At 42.3% G+C, this 17,543-nt stretch overlaps 1 protein-coding gene across 2 annotated transcripts; it reads right to left on the reverse strand.

Annotated features, from left to right (window-relative positions):
* Window positions 1–6,496: 6,496 nt before the first annotated feature.
* PCDH18 (protocadherin 18) lies at window positions 6,497–16,970 on the reverse strand. 2 transcript variants are annotated; one of them, XM_054633264.2, is made up of 4 exons: window positions 14,019–16,970; window positions 13,026–13,114; window positions 12,705–12,868; window positions 6,497–8,052 (listed from the first exon to the last, which is right to left on the reverse strand). In XM_054633264.2, the coding sequence occupies exons 1-4, from the start codon at window positions 16,500–16,502 to the stop codon at window positions 7,376–7,378; spliced, it is 3,414 nt and encodes a 1,137-aa protein (XP_054489239.1). In that variant the 5' UTR covers window positions 16,503–16,970; the 3' UTR covers window positions 6,497–7,375. The 2 variants fall into 2 exon arrangements, with proteins under 2 accessions (XP_054489239.1, XP_054489238.1); XM_054633263.2 differs by having other exon boundaries at window positions 13,026–13,111; window positions 14,019–16,969.
* Window positions 16,971–17,543: the final 573 nt, after the last annotated feature.

Raw genomic sequence — 17,543 nt, forward strand, 5'->3', positions numbered from 1 at the left:
TTTGGGTAGACAAAGAAACCAGTTTTTTTCAAGATCAGCTGAAGCCTGTGAAAAGGACACACAAACACAATCTTCTCTCATCTAGACTTTGCTTCTTTTCCTTGTCTTAGCTTTTTAGCTGTACATAATAGTTACTGGAAAGCCTGAATTCTCCTGAGATCTAAATACAATAATTGCTGAAACCTTATAAAAAGGTAAGACAAGTTATTATAACCTGTGTACCATATATGAGTGTCACAGACATCTTTTATGGAAAATCCTTTCCTTAGGATTTTTCCTCCTGAGAAGCTGAGAGACCTCAGGAACAAAATGTAAACATTGATTATCTGCTGCTGTGGAATGCAACAGGTGGATCTGTGATTGGCCCATGTTGGTTGTTTTTGATTAATGTCCAATCACACTCAGCTGGTTCGGAATCTTGGTCAAAGACAGAAGCCTTTGTTATCATTCCTTATTATTCTATTCTTAGCTAGCCTTCTGATGAAATCCTTTCTTCTATTCTTTTAGTATAGTTTTAATGTAATATATATGATAAAATAATAAATCAAACCTTCTGAAACATGGAGTCACATCCTCGTCTCTTCCCTCAACCTGAGACCCCTGTGAACACCGTCACACACGAGAGCCTTTCATTTTCCATACACTGCAGAAAGAATACTTCCTTTTTAGGCATAATTCCTGCTGCTAAGCACACTCCTGGAAAAGCTGTCAGTCCAGGGCTGGGCCAGGAGCACTTTTTGCTGGGTTCAGAACTGGCTGGGTGGCCTGGCCAGAGAGTGGTGGTGAACTGCGATGGCGTTCACAGGGGTCTCAGGATGAGGGAAGAGATGAGGATCTGACTCCATGTTTCAAAAAGCTTGATTTATTATTTTATCATATATATTACATTAAAACTATACTAAAAGAATAGAAGAAAGAATTTCATCAGAAGGCTAGCTAAGAATAGAATAATAAGGAATGATAACAAAGGCTTGTGGCTCGGACTCTCTGTCCGAGCCAGCTGACTGTGATTGGCCATTAATTAGAAACAACCGCATGAGACCCATCACAGATCCACCTGTTGCATTCCAGAGCAGCAGATAATCAATGTTTACATTTTGTTCCTGAGGCCTTTCAGCTTCTCAGGAGGAAAAATCCTAAGGAAAGGATTTTTCAATAAAAGATGTCTGCGACAGTGAATGGTGCTGCATCTAGCTGGGGGCCAGTCACCAGTTGTGTCCCTCAGGGGTCTGTGCTGGGACCTTAGGGATCAGTGCTGTTTAATATCTTCACTGATGGTCTGGATGAGAGGATTGAGTCCACCATGAGTAGATTTGCTGATGGCACCAAGCTGGGAGTGAGTGTTGATCCACTGGAGGGTAGGAGGGCTCTGCAGAGGGACCTGGAGAGGCTGGATAGATGAGCCAAATCAAACAACATGAAGTTTAACAAGTCCAGGGGCTGGGTCCTGCACTTTGGCCACAACTCCCTGCAGTGCTCCAGGCTGGGACAGTGCCCAGGCAGAGTGGCAGGACAGTGCCCGGGCAGAAAGGGACATGGGGGTGCTGGATGGCTGCTGACTGAATGTAGCATAGGGGGTAATAATTATCAGAGTGATTAAGGGTTATGCTCCCCAGAAGGCCCTATGGAATGGCACAGCTGAAGGCCAGATGGCTGGAAGTTGGTTGAGGGATGAGAGAGGCAGTTATGAGTGAGGAGAGAGTCAGTCAGAAGTGAGATTGTGATTGGCTGAAGGAACGCGTGGACAGTGTATGAGCAGGAAGTTGATTGGCTGAAAGAACACGTGTTATAAATGGTGTTCAATTTGTGTTGAATTGGGGCTGGGTTGGGAATTGTTGTTTTGGGGTGAGTTGGGTGTTTGTTGTGGGTCCCAGGGAGGCAAGGTCCAGGGTTTGGTGTGGGTGATAGTTGAAGGGGGGCGGGAGGTGATTGGACAGGGGACTTAACCAATTATTCCACATCCCGAGAAAATGATCGGTCCAGAATGAATATCGATAAGGAGCAAGGAGCACACTGGAAAATGACTAATCAATGTGCAGATCCAAAACCCACCAATCCTGGACCTGAGAGGGGTTATAAAATGAGGGTTCCGGTTGGGTTGGGGTTCTTCTCCTTCTGAGGGACCTACCTTTTGGGAGAGAACCCAGCATGTTTGGGACACGTTGTTATCTTTGGGTTGTTCCGTGGGTTTATCTCAAACTCCCCATCCTCTGTAGTTTGTTTTAATAAACAAGAGCCTTTTTCCTTCTTAAAACCTGGCCTTATTCGAATTCATAACACATGGATGTGTGGAAGGAGCTGATTGGATGGTAGGACGTGTGGACAGCAGCATGGCAGCTGAGCCAGCACATGGGTGCCTTCTTTCTGTTAAATTCAGCTTCAATTATTACCCAGTTTCTCCAAAGTCTCCACTGAGTTTTAATTAAACAAAGTATTATTTACCAATTCTCCTGTAAAATTGTTTTTACAGTATGGTTTAAACTGTTCCTGTGTGTCTCTTCAGCGAGGCTTTTTTCAGTAGCAGGTTACTTGATCCCAGAATATTATTTTTTACAAGTGCTCAGTCATTTATGATTTACAGCTCTGAGGATGCACAACACAGCATGGTTGTTAATTATGAATATTTTTATAGATTGAAGTAATTATATTATCACTTCTTTTTTTATTATCATTTTATTTATTATTTATTTAAACTGCATTGTGGAAAATGATGCAAGCCAAGTTTTGCGTTCAAGCAGTTTGACCCCAGGGTACAGAAAGGAGAGAAATTGTGCTTGAAAATGTAACAGCCTGCATTATTGAAAAAAACCCACATGTATACTGTAGTCTGCTAGGTCAGATGCTATGTTAACCTAATGCTAAAAATGGAGGCTTCCAAATCCTAATCCTGGGAAACTGAAATCCTCTGCAGGTTGCAGAGAAAGAAATTAAACTTCTTGGCATTTTCTATGAATTCCAATATTGCATTAAAAAAGGCAAGGAAACTGTGAGGCCTAAATATTTTGTGGTGGCTTTTGTTTGATTTGCTGTTCTATTGCAGGGTAAAGAATGCAGCCAAGACATTGTTGACAGCCACATCCTCTCAATGTGTTTATCCTAATGGGCACTTAATAGCAAAGTGTGATGCAGCAGTGACACAAATGTTTAAACATAACTTAAATAAGTGGTCCAACAACTCTGATCATTATTTCAGTACATTTTTTAATGTAACAATTTCAGAAGTGAATATTAAGAACTTATATGAGTGTGGAGAAAAGTAGTTGTTGAGCATCCATTAACTTTGTATTTGCTCAAAAGTCTCAGTACTTCCATATATAGAAGGAATGCCAGAACCACTACCCCATGGAATTGTTTGGGTTTGACCTTAAAGATCATCTTGTTCCAATCCCTTGCCATGGCCAAGGACACTTTCCACTAGACCACTCAACCCAAAGCCCCACCATAGAAGGCCTTGAACACTTACAGGAATAACCAGTATTTTGGTAATTACCATTTGTCAGTCTTCACAACCTTTTCTGTTGTTAAACCACCAAGAATGAAAAAACTAGTATGCATTTAAAGAAGTACTAGGAACTTGTGTTCTGGGCAGGACAATCATCATCATGTTTAGTGCCTAAACCACACCAGCAACCCCTAACCCTCTAGAAGTTGTCAAAATGCAGCAAATCCAGATTTATTACATATTTTGTTTAACCTGCACACTATCAGTTTTCCCTGTTCTTTACACAGAAGAGATTTGGTGCTAGGGTTTTTATATAAGTGTACATACCCCTATATAAATATTATATAATTTCCCTCATTTATAAGGGAAAAAAGAGGAACTCTAAACCAAGCAGGAATAAGACAGACCTTTCTCTCATTTACTGCTATCCACTGATCTTTTAATAAGCTTCCTGTCAATAATAAATACAGCTCAAACTCCAATGCATTTCAGATACAATCTAAGTAAACTTTCTTGCTCCTGGAGACTGGCCTCTTTATATGATAAAATTCTTTCAGCAATGCACATACCAAATACTATTACTGTGTGTTGGTACAGAAATCCCCTCTAGGAAAACCTTACGTGTTTTATGATATTTGGATGCCAAGTGCTACCAAAGAAATTCAGTGCAATCTACTTTTTTTCTAGAAAGTCCTCTCTGCAAACAATGGCTCTTTAAATCATTGAGACTATCCATGTGACATAGGCCAGCAGGCATAAACTGATTTAAGGGTTTTAAATTTAAAACAGGTTGGTAATCCCTAGTGGATGATATGACTGTGAAAATGAAGCTTATCAGGCTGTCCTGCAAGCTTGTAGACAGAAAGCAGTCTGAGCCTGAATTTCTAATTTTTCCTCTTCTAGAAATGAGGAGAAAGAGCTATCTGCATTTATTTATGGAGGAATCTATACCACTCGGTGGGGAGTTTCATATTCTGCTGCTGATTTTGTAACAGACAGCAATGTTTTATCAGGTCAACAGAAAAATAATCTACAAGTTTAATAACTATTTTCAAACTACCACCTCATAAATTTTTAACATAACCACCAGTCACCCTGTATACCTCACACACTCTGTATGCCCAGGCTGGAATCAAATAACCAGGCAGGCACGAGTTTTGTCTTCAGAATTGCTTTCCTGACCCTCCCACTTCTGCAAAAAGTCAGCAGTGGGGAGGCTCAGCCATGCAAGTCAGACCTTTCCATACTGTACAGGCACCCAAAAAAGGCATTGGGTGTAGAGGAATTCAGGAATTCAGTGGAGCTCACAATTACATTGTAATTACAATTACACATCAGAAAGTGAGGGCATGGGAGGATTTCAGGGATGTGCTAGCTAGCTATCTCTTCTAACTAAAGAGATAGAAACTGGGAAATTCAGTCATGGGCAGGGTTATTGGGATACAAGATGCTATCTATGGGCTGTGCAGGATTAGATTGTGGGTCAGATTTTAAGGGAAATGGAGTGAGAGAGCCAGGAGGAGTTTACATGGGGTAAGGATGAGGGAACTTGGAGAACAGGACTAAAAGTGGACACTGAAGAAGAGAGAAACTGCAAGGGGAGGGTTGAGATGAGACAGAAACAACCTAGTTAGGGAGGAGAAGGTTATGTCCTTGTGAACTTTAGGACTGCTACAGCATCCTGGCTTCAGAGTCAGCCTGATGCTGCTGCTTTAAAGCATCAAGAAAAGCAGGAGCTGAGAGCAACCCCAGCATGAGCAGAACCCACACTGACAAAGTGCAACCCCACAGAACATGGATGCAGCAGGTTCAGTGAGGGGCTGGCAAAGGGATCCATTGTCAGCCCTCAGCATGCCAAGGTGACAAACCAGGATGAGGATCCAAGGACTCCTGTCAGCAGGAGCTGGATATAGTTGGAGGCACAGCTATGAAGTCCGTCTTGAGTGGACCCTGAGAGCCAAAGAGGACAAACACTTCTAGAACAGCTGCCTGCTCCAGTCTAAGCCCCTGGAGTGAGGGGGAGTGGGAGAATGGGACCCAGGTGAGGCTTGTGGGGGCAATAATCCCTATTAGTAGGAATGAAGGGTAAAAACAGGGAAGAGATGTCAAATATTTAATGAGGTGTTACAACTCCCTCTCAATAATAGATGGCAACTCCATGAGGCTCAAGTCCTGCTGGCATTCAAAGGTGCTGTAAGAGACCTCCCAGTGTGAGGTCCTGGTATTTCTAACCACTAAAGCATAGCCTGAGCTCCTGATGTGTAAACAAGGTGAGAACCTCTCCATTGTTCCGGTGTCAACAAATGCCAACACATCTCCAAATGTCCCATGTACAGCACTGTGAAACCAATAAGGAGATTAAAGTTTCCTTGCACACAGAGAAGAGAAGAAATGAAGCTTATGCATACAAAAAAAATTTTGCTTTTTGGAGGTAACATTAAGCAGGAATTCTTGTATCTAGCACAAAAAAAAATATTTTATAAGATGCTCTACCAGGGCCATTCTTCAAAACAAATGAATCGGTTTTATGCCCAGGTTGACTTGGATTATTCCAACAGTTTTCCGCAGTTCTGGCAAAAAAAAAAAAAAATCATATAAAATATCCATTTGCATAAATGCCAAAAAATACAGGTTTTTACGGCCATCTCTTAACACTCCTGAAATGAGCACAGGGGGCTCAAAACCCACCCATGTTTCTCAACTGTAAAATCCATTTGTTTGCTACTAAAAAGATCTCCTTGTGTATGAGAGGCTAACAAAAATAGTTTTGAAGTAACTAAAAGGATGACATTGACTTTTATCTGAGCAATATTAGTTACATCACCCCCACTACAGCAATGGCACCATAATATAAATGACTTTTCACCGAGCTTCAGGACAGAGAGAAGCCCCACTATGGAAGGATGGGATGCAGCCAGAGCAAATGTACCTGCTGGCTTACCCTTTGCTAGGAAGTTCAAACATTTTTGCACTGCTTTGCAAACAAAAGACAAGCACACTTACAACAGAGAATATAGCTAATATAAAAATGTAACTGCGTGCAGAGGCAAAATATAGCTTTCTGGAAGATGCAACATTGCTTTTATTTTGGTGTCATTTACAAAGATAAATCAGTTCATTGCAATTTTTGTATTTACATAAATTCAGAATTCAGCTTGAGGTCGAAAAAGCTGATTTTAATGCTGTCTTTCAAGTATACACTGCTGACTTCAACTGGCTTTGCAGTGTAACAACAGCACAACAAATTTACATTTTTTTGCAGAGATCACAGTGGAAGACCCATCACAGAATTCCATTATTTGTTCACTGGGAAAAACACTTATGTGCCAAAGACAGGAAGACTTCAGCCTGCAACAATCCATGACTTAAATTAGAAAATGATTCTATAGACCAAATGCATCAAAATAAAAAAAGACATTTTAGGTTTCATGGGAGTTACAGTTCTTTATTATAAGAATAAAACATTGCAAAAAAGGTGTTGGATCATTTACTGAAACTAACATTTGCATAACTTTTTCAGTGTTTTGAATTTGTATTCGAAACATTTGAAAGAAATAATATGGGAAAGCAAACCCTTCTTCTTGTTTTTTCTTTTTTTTTTTTTTAAACATGCCTGTGTGGCAAGAATGCTCTAAGTTTGACAAGGGTGGTACCATCTATATACATTTAGGAAACCATGCTTGCTGTGGGTGTACAAAAATAAAATTTATTTGTTAAATTACACATAAATATAAGGTACAAATGTATTTTTAAAATACAGATAAAGATAATCACACTTGCATTGTGTACATATGAAAATACAGTATTTTAATATTCAACATACACAGACACATTTATGATAAATGCAACTAGTTGGCAATGCCAGTTCTCCTCAGTCATTTTTTTTCCCCTTCCAGTTTTCCATAAATATGGAAAAATAGGCTTTTGAAACAACTAGTTCTGCCGGACATCTTGCAGCAGCTTGTTAATTTCTGCCACCAGCTCACTGGCATCCATGAGTTCATGTTTGCCATCGCTGAGGTGGTTGAGCACATTGTCAAAATCATCCTCTTCATAATTCTCCGGGATCTCCTCCATGGCCGGCAGCCATTTGGATGAAGGCTGCGCGCCCGAGTGAGTCCCCAGAGCGGGCCCGTTGTTGGCAGGGTTTTGGAAATGCGTGCTGGCTGCCCAGGCTGCCACCCCCGGTGGATAATTCACATTCTTGGCTGGCAAATGTCCCTTCCTGCGCTCCAACGAGTTGGAGCGATCCATCTCATTGCACTCCGTGTAGGCGTCCAGCGAGGCAGGCAGCAGGCGCTGGAAGACGCTGCTCATTTCAGAGAGGAGGGAGGAGGTGCAGGAGTCCCCTGATTCCTCCTCGCTCTGGCAGTCCTTCCCAAACGTTGAAAAGCTCTTCTTCTTCTCACTGGCGTCGGCTGCCTGGGCATCCTCCTCGAGGCCCTGGTGGTGCTGCTGCTGCAGGTGCTGCTGCTGCTGGGGTGCCTGGAACTCCTCCCCAGGGATGAACATGTTGCTTCTGTAGTCGGAGGAGGGAGAGGGCAGCGGGGGCATCCAGCACTGGTCCGAGTGGCCCAGGACCCTGCACTCCTCCGTGCACAGGCGCATGGCTGCAAGAGAAACAGGAGAGTGAGCACCCCCTCCTGCTGCACACAGCGCCTGCACTCACAGGGGCTCTTGTCACCAGGACTGCGATCCCCCAGAGGTATTTGACGCCGGCAGGGGGCTATTTACAAAATTTACAAATCACGAACAGGACGGGATTACTGTGGAACGTGCCTTGAGCTGTTTTATTTTCCAGCATCAGTCTCATTACATGGTTATGACAATGGGAAGATGCCACCAGCTCACATCCCAGGCAGTAGACCAAAAACTTAATGTTACAACTTACTTTAAAAGGTTTTTGACCAATCACACAAAGCAAAAGCACATTGACAGTAGTACTACCCAATCACTATAAGCACATGTACCTTTGGTTAAAACAATGCTTGCTTATTTCAAATACAATACCTGCTTGTAAGCCTTAAAACACAATGCACAGAGCTCCATTATTAAGCTTCAACTTTCCTAATATCTTGTTAGATAAACTTTTCTGTAGCTTAGAGAGTTATTCTAGACAAGTGTTAATACACAGATCATTGTTCTATTTGTTCTTGCTTTTCTACTTTTTAAATAATTTTTCTGCTGACCTATCTCATAGCTACTGCTTAGCTCTAATCACAGTTCTACTGTCTCTGGGGCCTGCCTTTTGCAGCTTTCCCAAAAACCTCTAATTTTATGGATTCCCACAATTCCCCCTCTCTGTTCTGTGCACGAACGTGGCAAATACAAACGGTCTGGTACCTCCATTGGCAAGAACGAGAACAACCAGTGAAGTTCATGTAAGAGAGTAATGCAATCTCTTAGCTAAGATGAAGATAAACATGTAAATTGCAGGTGGAAAAACAAGCACTTGTGGCTTGAAGCTACACGAGCCCTTTGTACAGTTCTAGCTCATTAAAAAATATAAAATAAAAGGAAGAAATCTCTACCTCCAAGCATTTACTTGAGTTTTAGAGAAGTCTTCCACATGCAACAACCGAGGCATTTCAGAGAAATCAAGTGGGAATAAATGGACAGAGGAAATAAAGAGCAAAGAATAATAGCATTCAGAGGGATCTCCTTTTCCATTAAACAATTCCTTTGTTCTGGCAATGAAGCAAATGTAGAACTCAAGGTGATCCACTGCCATATTACCTTTTTAACTAAATCAGTTAAATTTTAATCCACTGTCAGAATTCGAGGGTCTAATTCCCAGCCTGTGTGACTCTGGTGTTTATACTGGATTTATACTCTCAGGTGCACTTGCAGCTCTGTAGCTCAGGTTACTGGCCCATGCTGGCTTAAGCCTTGGCATAAGGAGGGCTCTAACCCACTGGATGGGAACCCAGGTCAGCCATGAGGGCTGAAGAGCAGAAGATGAAAGAGCTGCTCTTTCAACTTCTTCATTTATTGATGTCTCTCAGGTTGAAGCAATAAGGTGGGGCAAATGACAGCAATCCTGAGTGCTACACTGGTCCAAACTGGCCCACAAAGGGGCACTGTGAGGGTCCAAGAGGTCTGGGAATGGTTGCTGGAAGCAGGGATAGGCAAAGCCCAGTTTGACAGGCCTGCAGAGAGGGATGTGCCAGGAAAGATGCTAAATTTTCTAGCCCAAAGGAAACTGATGGTAGGACACAAAGCCTCGCCTCAGGCCATGTGTCTGTGTGCCTCCCAGATATGCTGGAGAAGATCTGGGTGCTGCTGGGGCCCTAATGGGTCTGAGTCACCAAGTTCAAGACAGCTTTCAGAAATGACAGACTCTTTGCATTATGCATATTTTGACCATAAGAAACCCCTGCCCATATCACTTAATGGTTAGATTATCCCACACAGAATAGAGTTTCTTGCTCTTTCCCAGAATATACTGACTGCAAAAGAAATGTTTGCAGTCATGCCCTGGAAGTTTTCCTTGCTCCCTCAACACATTTCCCATCTGGCTCTGGATCCACTCCGTTGATCAAAAACTCTTTTTGTAGTGGTGTAAGCAGAACTGAACAGAGTATTTCAGTTTTGGATGTACTAGTACTATTTATAAAGTCCTACTCTCATACTGTCAGCACTATATTTTTCCACTAAACACAGCCTATCATATTGTTTGCTTTCCTAATGGCCTTTCCATTCCTATGAGTATAAACTCCCTCCATGTCATGCCTGCAAAAGTATGAATTTCTTCAAGATTACAAGCTCAGAATGCAGCCTGGATATTGCTCAATCTATTTCAAAATAACTGCTGATCCAGGAAGTTTCAAACAAAAAAAGCAAACTAGAATATATCAGTGGCTGAAGTTTTGGTACAAGTGACTGAAATGCCTGAAAGTGTTTGTTCCCATATATGACATTTTACCGAAAATGCCCAAGAGTTAGAACTGTCAAAAGACATCTAAGTGATCCATGACCAGTTCTCAAGTCACCCCAGTAGGTGAGGATTATACTCATAATTAAGAAGATTCCGTTAAGACTTCTTTAAATTCATTAGATACTTTCAGTGCTCTGGCATTTCATTAGTAGCAAAGTTTTTCTTAATGACAGTTTTGCAGCCATTGTTATCAGGAATGGTTTTAGTTTAAAATAATAAATTCTGACATTCCTGAACATAAGATCAAAAGATACTTTGAAATAACTGAATGGTGACACAATCTGTCCTTAAATCAGCAATAAATTTAAAAATGGCTAGATCCACAACAGCTTTTATTTTTCTCTTTTTATTTTTTTTTTCCAGAACTTAAAGCTTGCTGGTTAAGATTTAAAAAGAAAAAGAAACAATTCTTTCAAGAACAGCTATGGAACTTTCCAATCATGTAATTTGTGGAGTTTTGAGGGACTGGCTCCATTCCTTTCTTGTTCCACCTTAAATAGACAAACTGAAAGGACCTTCCGACAGCATTTTTGCCTGTGTCTAGACTGACAATGCAGAAATCTTTCAGAATGGAGAGCAGGAAACCTTCAGGAAGTTTTCTTTTCCTTTTCATATATTGGGATTGTAGATCAATTCAGGTCTCATCTGAAGAGGTTCAGCAGACTTATCTGAAGGATTAAGGCCATGCATAGCAATAAATGGACATCTGGGTGAGACTAAATACCAGTCTTGATAGCCCAACCCAGTTCTGTCTGCACTGAGAGGAGTTTCCCTTACTTTGAATTTAATTAGCCTGGCATTTTTGGAAATCCTATCCTTAGGCTTACTGTTTAGAGAGGGAATTGTAAGAGCTGAAAATGGGTCATGGGCATTTCAGCCAGCTAAGAGGACAACCATTCCTGTCTGCTGGCAGCCCCCAGTTGCCCACTGTAAAGGGATCACTCTTCCTTGGCAGCAGCAGGGCAGGATGCCAGTGCAAACACCATTGCACTTCAAGCTACCCAGGTCAACTGAGAGCTCCATAATATCCCTCCCTGCCTCCTTGCTAGAGCATAGGAGAGAATGAGACATGCCTCATGCTAGCTGGCAGAGGAATAAGTAGTAGGAGTTAGGGAGGATGAGGATAAAAATATATTAGAAGTCCAGATTTAGGTAAAAGATTCTGAAAACAGATTAACTCTTCAAGGCCCCCTCACCATTTCAGGAGGCAGGTGAATGTCTGGGTATGTGATACAAGACCTAGACTGGAGCAAAATATGCGCAGAAAATTTTAAAGTTTAAATGTATATGAAAAACAATTTGAACTTCTGGCATTCTCTCTTGTTTAGCATAACAACCCTGGTTAATGCATGGGGGTCACTTTAGGAAGGCCATGTGCTGCACCACCTCCCAAAGCAAAGGGCCTCCATTTATAAAATTACTTTACTTGTAAACTTGTTAAATTTATAAATGTGGTTCAATGAACCCTACTGAAATTATCTGGCCCTCTGGTTATACAGAGAAAACTAAATATGATCTGAAGTAAGAACAAGATCTAGGGTACAACCAGAGGCTGTATAATTATTAAAGTAATTACAAAATTCTTCTATCTAAGCATGAATTCCCATGACCTTTTATTCAACTTTTATTTGAGCATAAATTTAAAAGTAATGCTTCATACACATTAATATGTATATGTGTGTTTATCCTACTGCCACTCACCCTTTTCTAGTTTCTTTTCCTTTTTGCCCTCTGCCCTTGAATTGTACCTCTTAAGCTCTTGCTTCCAGAAAATAGGGTTGCAAGATTTAAAATCTGGGAAATATTTAGAACCTTCCCTTGCCACTCAAGTTCATTTTTCAGTGGGAAAAACACTTTTCTTTCTTCTCCATCCATATTTCTAGTTCACTTTCATACTCAATTTCTAAATAGTAAAGGTTTTTGTCATATGGATCAAATCCACTGCGGAAAACCTATCTCCCAAATTATAGGTCACTGTATTTTTAAAAAACCACAACTGCCTGGCTTTGCAAAAACGTCCACCATGTCATTAAAAGTCTAAGGGCTTGGAGCAGATCATACTTTTAGGAGGAATCTGGAGCCAGCTCATGATGTGAGTAACAAAAAATAGGCATTGCTCTGGGTAGATTTGCAGTTGTATCTGAGGTTTCATTTTAGTAGATACATCAAGGCTTCAACTCAGTATTTATCATGAAGCAAAGTAAAAAAGGAAGGAAATATAGGACTTGAAAACTAAAGAATTTTTGCTTTCTCAGTAGTAGTTTTATCAAAGTGACAGCCAGGCAGAACTGTAAATAAACTGCTCAGCTTCCATTCTGCTCTTACCTGCAGGAATTCTTCCATCTGTAAGGAAAAGGTCACTGAATCCTTCCCCAAGAAGTCTGTCAATTGGAGACTCTCTCCCCAAATCATAATCACTGTCTCCAGCTTCACTATCACCCCGGCCACTGTCTTTCAAGCTGAATTTATCCATATCTTGTAGGGCATATCTGTAAAGAGAATTGTGGAGAACTACATTATCTCAAGTACGTTATAATCCACTTTTTGTTTAAAAATACATGTATTGATGTATTTTTACTCATCAGTACATGAGGATACATGTACTGATCCTACAATCATATGTAGCAGAACAAACTGGATTCTTACCTGTAGCTTCTGGAATATTTGTTCCCTCGAAAACTTGGCCTTGGTTGATACTGGCCCTGATGAAGCATCGAGAGAAGCTGAGAAACCTGCTAAAGAAAAGGTGAAAAGACTGATTCCTTGAAATGAAAGCTCAAGCTCCTTGGTGTAAAACCACTAATTTGCTTCTCAGGTTTGTTTGTGGTTTATTTTTTTCCCCCTTTAAAATTTAATTAAATCAAATTCCTGCACATATATAAGGCAGTATAATAGACTATTTGGTAGTGTAGTGTCTGACACAGAAAACATCTGAAGACTCTCTAAAATTAGGAAGTTCAATGCTGTTCATTAGCCTCTGAATTCATAATAATGAATTCCTTAACAAGTAAAACAAGCAATTACACAGAGGTGGAGTTTTGTTTTGGTTAAATATATTAGAATCAAGCCTTTAATATTCCAGGATCCTAATTCAAAACAAAACAGCTTTACTTTACATGTAAAGAGTTACCAGGACACAGCTCTTATTTATTTAAGCTATGACCCAGCATTTGCAGTAAAAACTGAGACAGGGAATCTCAAAGTTTGAGATACAGTGCAGCTGCATGTTACTGCAGCTGTCATCAAACTGTGTCAGAATGTTTTAGTTCTGCACCCCCATTAATAAAAGAGTTTCCTGGATTGTTCCTGAATATAAATATTCAGGCACCCTTTCTCAGATGGAGCTGTACAGAGAGGAGGGAGGGGGAAGGCAAGGAAGAGTGAACAGTTAGCCAGTGCAGAGCACTATGTTCCACTCCATTGTGTTGACCTTACAGGGAAGAACCAAGGAACAATGCTATTACCAATAGATTTAACCCTGTTCCTCAGGGCAATGGAATCTGTTGATATTGGAGTAAAACTGAAAAGCCGTGATATTGAAGAGAAATCCATGACACATTCCCATGAGGCAGGGTGTGTGTAGGCTTCCAAATGAGTGTCTTCATAAATGGATGTGCAAAACCAAGGTCTGGATCTTACCTCGACAGCTGGTGTAGCATGGGTGAGTTCCAGGGAGAAGTTTTCAGGCACATGGTTGGAGGAGATGGTCACCAGGCTGTTCAGGGATTGGTGGCTGTGGTGGCTCTGCCGGCTGCTCATCTGGCCCCTCTCCAGGGCTGGGGAGGATGATGGCGAAGCTCTGTGGTGGGACCTGATGGGTAGAGTGCCATTAACTGTCGGCACCAGTGTGATGTCCCCTTTGTGGATCTGCCTGGAGGGACGTTTTGGATGGTGCTGGTAGGTTGATTCGGCCACGCGACAGTTGTAAGACCTGGTGTCCTTTTTCTCTCGATTGCACCTTGTGGCAAAGATGACCATAATAACCAACAACACGGCACATATAGATCCTAAGGATATAATCGTTATCATAGAGATGTCCAGGGAGGGCTGGCTTACCAAAGTTGCTTCGGTGCTTGAAAATGAATAAACATGCTCCAAAATGGTACATTTCAGAAGAGCTTTAGTACTAAGCTGAGGACTGCCTTTATCCTGGACTATCACCAAAAACTCCCATTGTTTTGCTGGAACTGATTCAACACTCACATTGATAGAGATGTCACAAGTTTGGGGATCCATCACAAAGATGTTGTTTTCCTTGTCAGCTGCTATGGAGCAGCTGAGCTCAGAGTTCATACCAGAATCTCTGTCTGTAGCCCTTACCCTGGTGACAAGAAAGCCAATTTCAGCATCTTTAGGGATTGAGATTTCTGCTGTGCTGTTGCGTAGCACCGGCCCCACGATGACGGGAGCGTTGTCATTCTCATCAATGATGGTGAGTACAACCGTGGTGTTGCTAATGAGCTGCTGGCTCCCTCCATCCCTAGCTTGGACCATGAAGGCAATTTGATTTACTTCTTCATGATCAAAGGTTCGCAGGGCATAGATTGCCCCGTTGGAGGGATCGATGGTCACGTAGGTGGTTATAGAACTTCCCAAAACAGAGTTCTCCAAAATAGTGTATGTCACCTGCCCATTGTCACCTAGATCTGGGTCTGTGGCTGTGACTGATGTGATGTATGCTCCAGGAGAGTTATTTTCCAAGATGACAACTTCATATCTGTTTGTCTGGAAGCGGGGTGGGTTGTCATTTTCATCACTGATTTGGACAGTAAAGTGTTTCACTGTGGAGAGACTTGGCGTTCCCTTGTCCTCTGCTATTACAGTCAAGATGTATTCAGATCTCTTTTCCCTATCTAGAGTGGCATTGGTTAAGATTAAATAGTTATTTTCATAAGTCTTTTGAAGTTTAAAGTGGCCATGCCCATGGAGCTTACAAACGATCTCTCCATTCATACCAGAGTCCTTATCTTGCACTCTGACCAGGGCAACAAAGGTGTCCAGGGGTGACCCCTCAGAAATGCAAGCTACCTCTTCTCTCTCTGTGGACATCAGATTTAAGTTGATTTCTGGCTTGTTGTCATTCACATCCACAACTTTAATTATAATTTTGCAGTGAGCTGGAATAGAATTTGGCCCCATATCCTGAGCCTGAGCGTCAATTTCATAGGATTTGGTTACTTCATAGTCCACTTGCTTCAGCAGGGTCAGGTGACCTTTTTCTGGGTCTATCCTAAAAGTTTCTATAATTTTGGCAGACACATGACTGCTAAAGGAATACATGACCTTCCCATTGGCGCCCTCATCTGGATCAGTAGCATTGAGGTCTATAAGCAAAGTCCCAATAGGAGAATTTTCCAAGAGCTGGATAATATATGACTGCTGCTCAAACACAGGGCTGTTGTCATTGGAATCAGAAATGCTGATTTTCAGGAGGGATGACCCAGATCTCTGAGGCACCCCTTTGTCAGAGGCAGTGAGTTGGAGTTCGTAAGTCGATTTCAACTCGCGATCCAGCTCTCTGACCACAATCAGCTCTGCATACTTAGCACCGTCAGTCCTGGTTCTCACATCAATGCTAAAGAAATCGTTTGCAGAAAGGGAGTAAGTATGAAGGGAGTTGTCTCCCACATCTGGATCAAAAGCACTGTCCAAAGGGATCCGAGTTCCTACAGCTGCACTCTCTGATATCTCAATAGGGATAAGAGCTCTGGAAAACTGTGGAGAGTTGTCATTAATATCCAGCACTTCAACTTCAACATGGAAAAGCTGCAGATGCTCAGTGGGCAGAGTGATCACATCAAACTCTATGGAGCAGTTTAAGTTTTTCTGGCACAGTTGTTCCCGATCAATTTTAGCTCCTATGCTGATTTCTCCATTATCCTCACGGACTACAAGCAAGGGAGAATTTCCTCTCTGCATGGCTCGAAACCGAACTGAGGAAGGGTTAGGCATTTTTAATAAAACATCAGCAACATCCTCCGATAGTCTTGCTATTACTGATCCAACCCTCTGCTCCTCATAAATCCTGTATTTCAAATTCTTGCCCAGCACAGCATTATTGCAAGATATTACAATCAGTGCAAAAAGGAATAAAAAGTGCATTTTACCGTCGATTTGATACATTTGTAAGTTTTTGCAATTAATTTCTCCCAATAAGTTAAAAAGCAATTATTTTGCCTTCCTTCGGTACCTTAAATCCAAAGCACATCTGGTCCTTTCCAGCTTGAAAACGCCTTTTCTAGCCAGCCAAGATTTAATAACCTACAGATCAGAAAACTTTTGGCTTTTTCTATACACACCGTTCCAGGACATCCAGATACAATCTGTAAGCAATCCACGCTTTCTCATTTGACTCAGCGCTCCTCTTCCAGGCTGAGATGCTCCGGGGCAGCGTGCTCCTCTCCCACCCTCGGCATCCAGGGACCGCCGGCGGGATGGATCCGCCGCCCGTCCTCCTGCGTCTGCTCCGCACTCGCCGCCGGACTGAACGCCCTCCCTCGCCGGCTTCAGCCTAAATTCCTCCGCAACTTCACTCCAAGTCCCCAGACAAAGCTTTTGCCCGGCCTGTGCTGAGCCCAGTGCAGCCAATCAGGCGGGGAGGGGAGGGGAGAGAAGGGGAGGGAAGGGAGGGGATGGGATGGGGAGGGGGCCCCTCGGTCAGCACCCGCCAAGGATTGGGGCTGGGGGGTGCAAATGACTAATGGGCAACTTTAAATCAACGTCTCTCCTCCCCACCCCCCGAATTTTCATGACAATTTCAAGCGGGGTTTTGTGATTTTAATTCCTCCCCTTCCTGCCGGGAGAAATGCGATCGCACTCCTTATTTACATACTTTAGGTTACCCCTTGTTTAACTCGCTGCGAGCTTTTAAGTGGGTTTGCTTAGTAAAAGAGCTGGGGCTGACGTCTCGCTATCCGTGCCGCCAGAGCGTCTTCTTGCTGCTTGTTTGCCTAAAACCTGCATGCTCCCAGTGTATGTGCTCCTGCTCGGAGCCCTGCGAGAGCTCCTCCACTCCACGAAACCTGTCCTCCTCCTTCCCAAGTCAGGAACATTTTGCATTCTCTGGCTGCCTCTCGCAGCATCTCTGCCCTCAGCGCAGCTGCCTCTGCCTGAGCCCCTTTCCTCTGTGTGTTCATGTGTGAGATTGTCTCAGAGCTTTTTTAT

Source organism: Agelaius phoeniceus, chromosome 4 (genome assembly GCF_051311805.1).
Source record: "Agelaius phoeniceus isolate bAgePho1 chromosome 4, bAgePho1.hap1, whole genome shotgun sequence".
Taxonomy (NCBI): Eukaryota; Metazoa; Chordata; class Aves; order Passeriformes; family Icteridae; genus Agelaius; species Agelaius phoeniceus.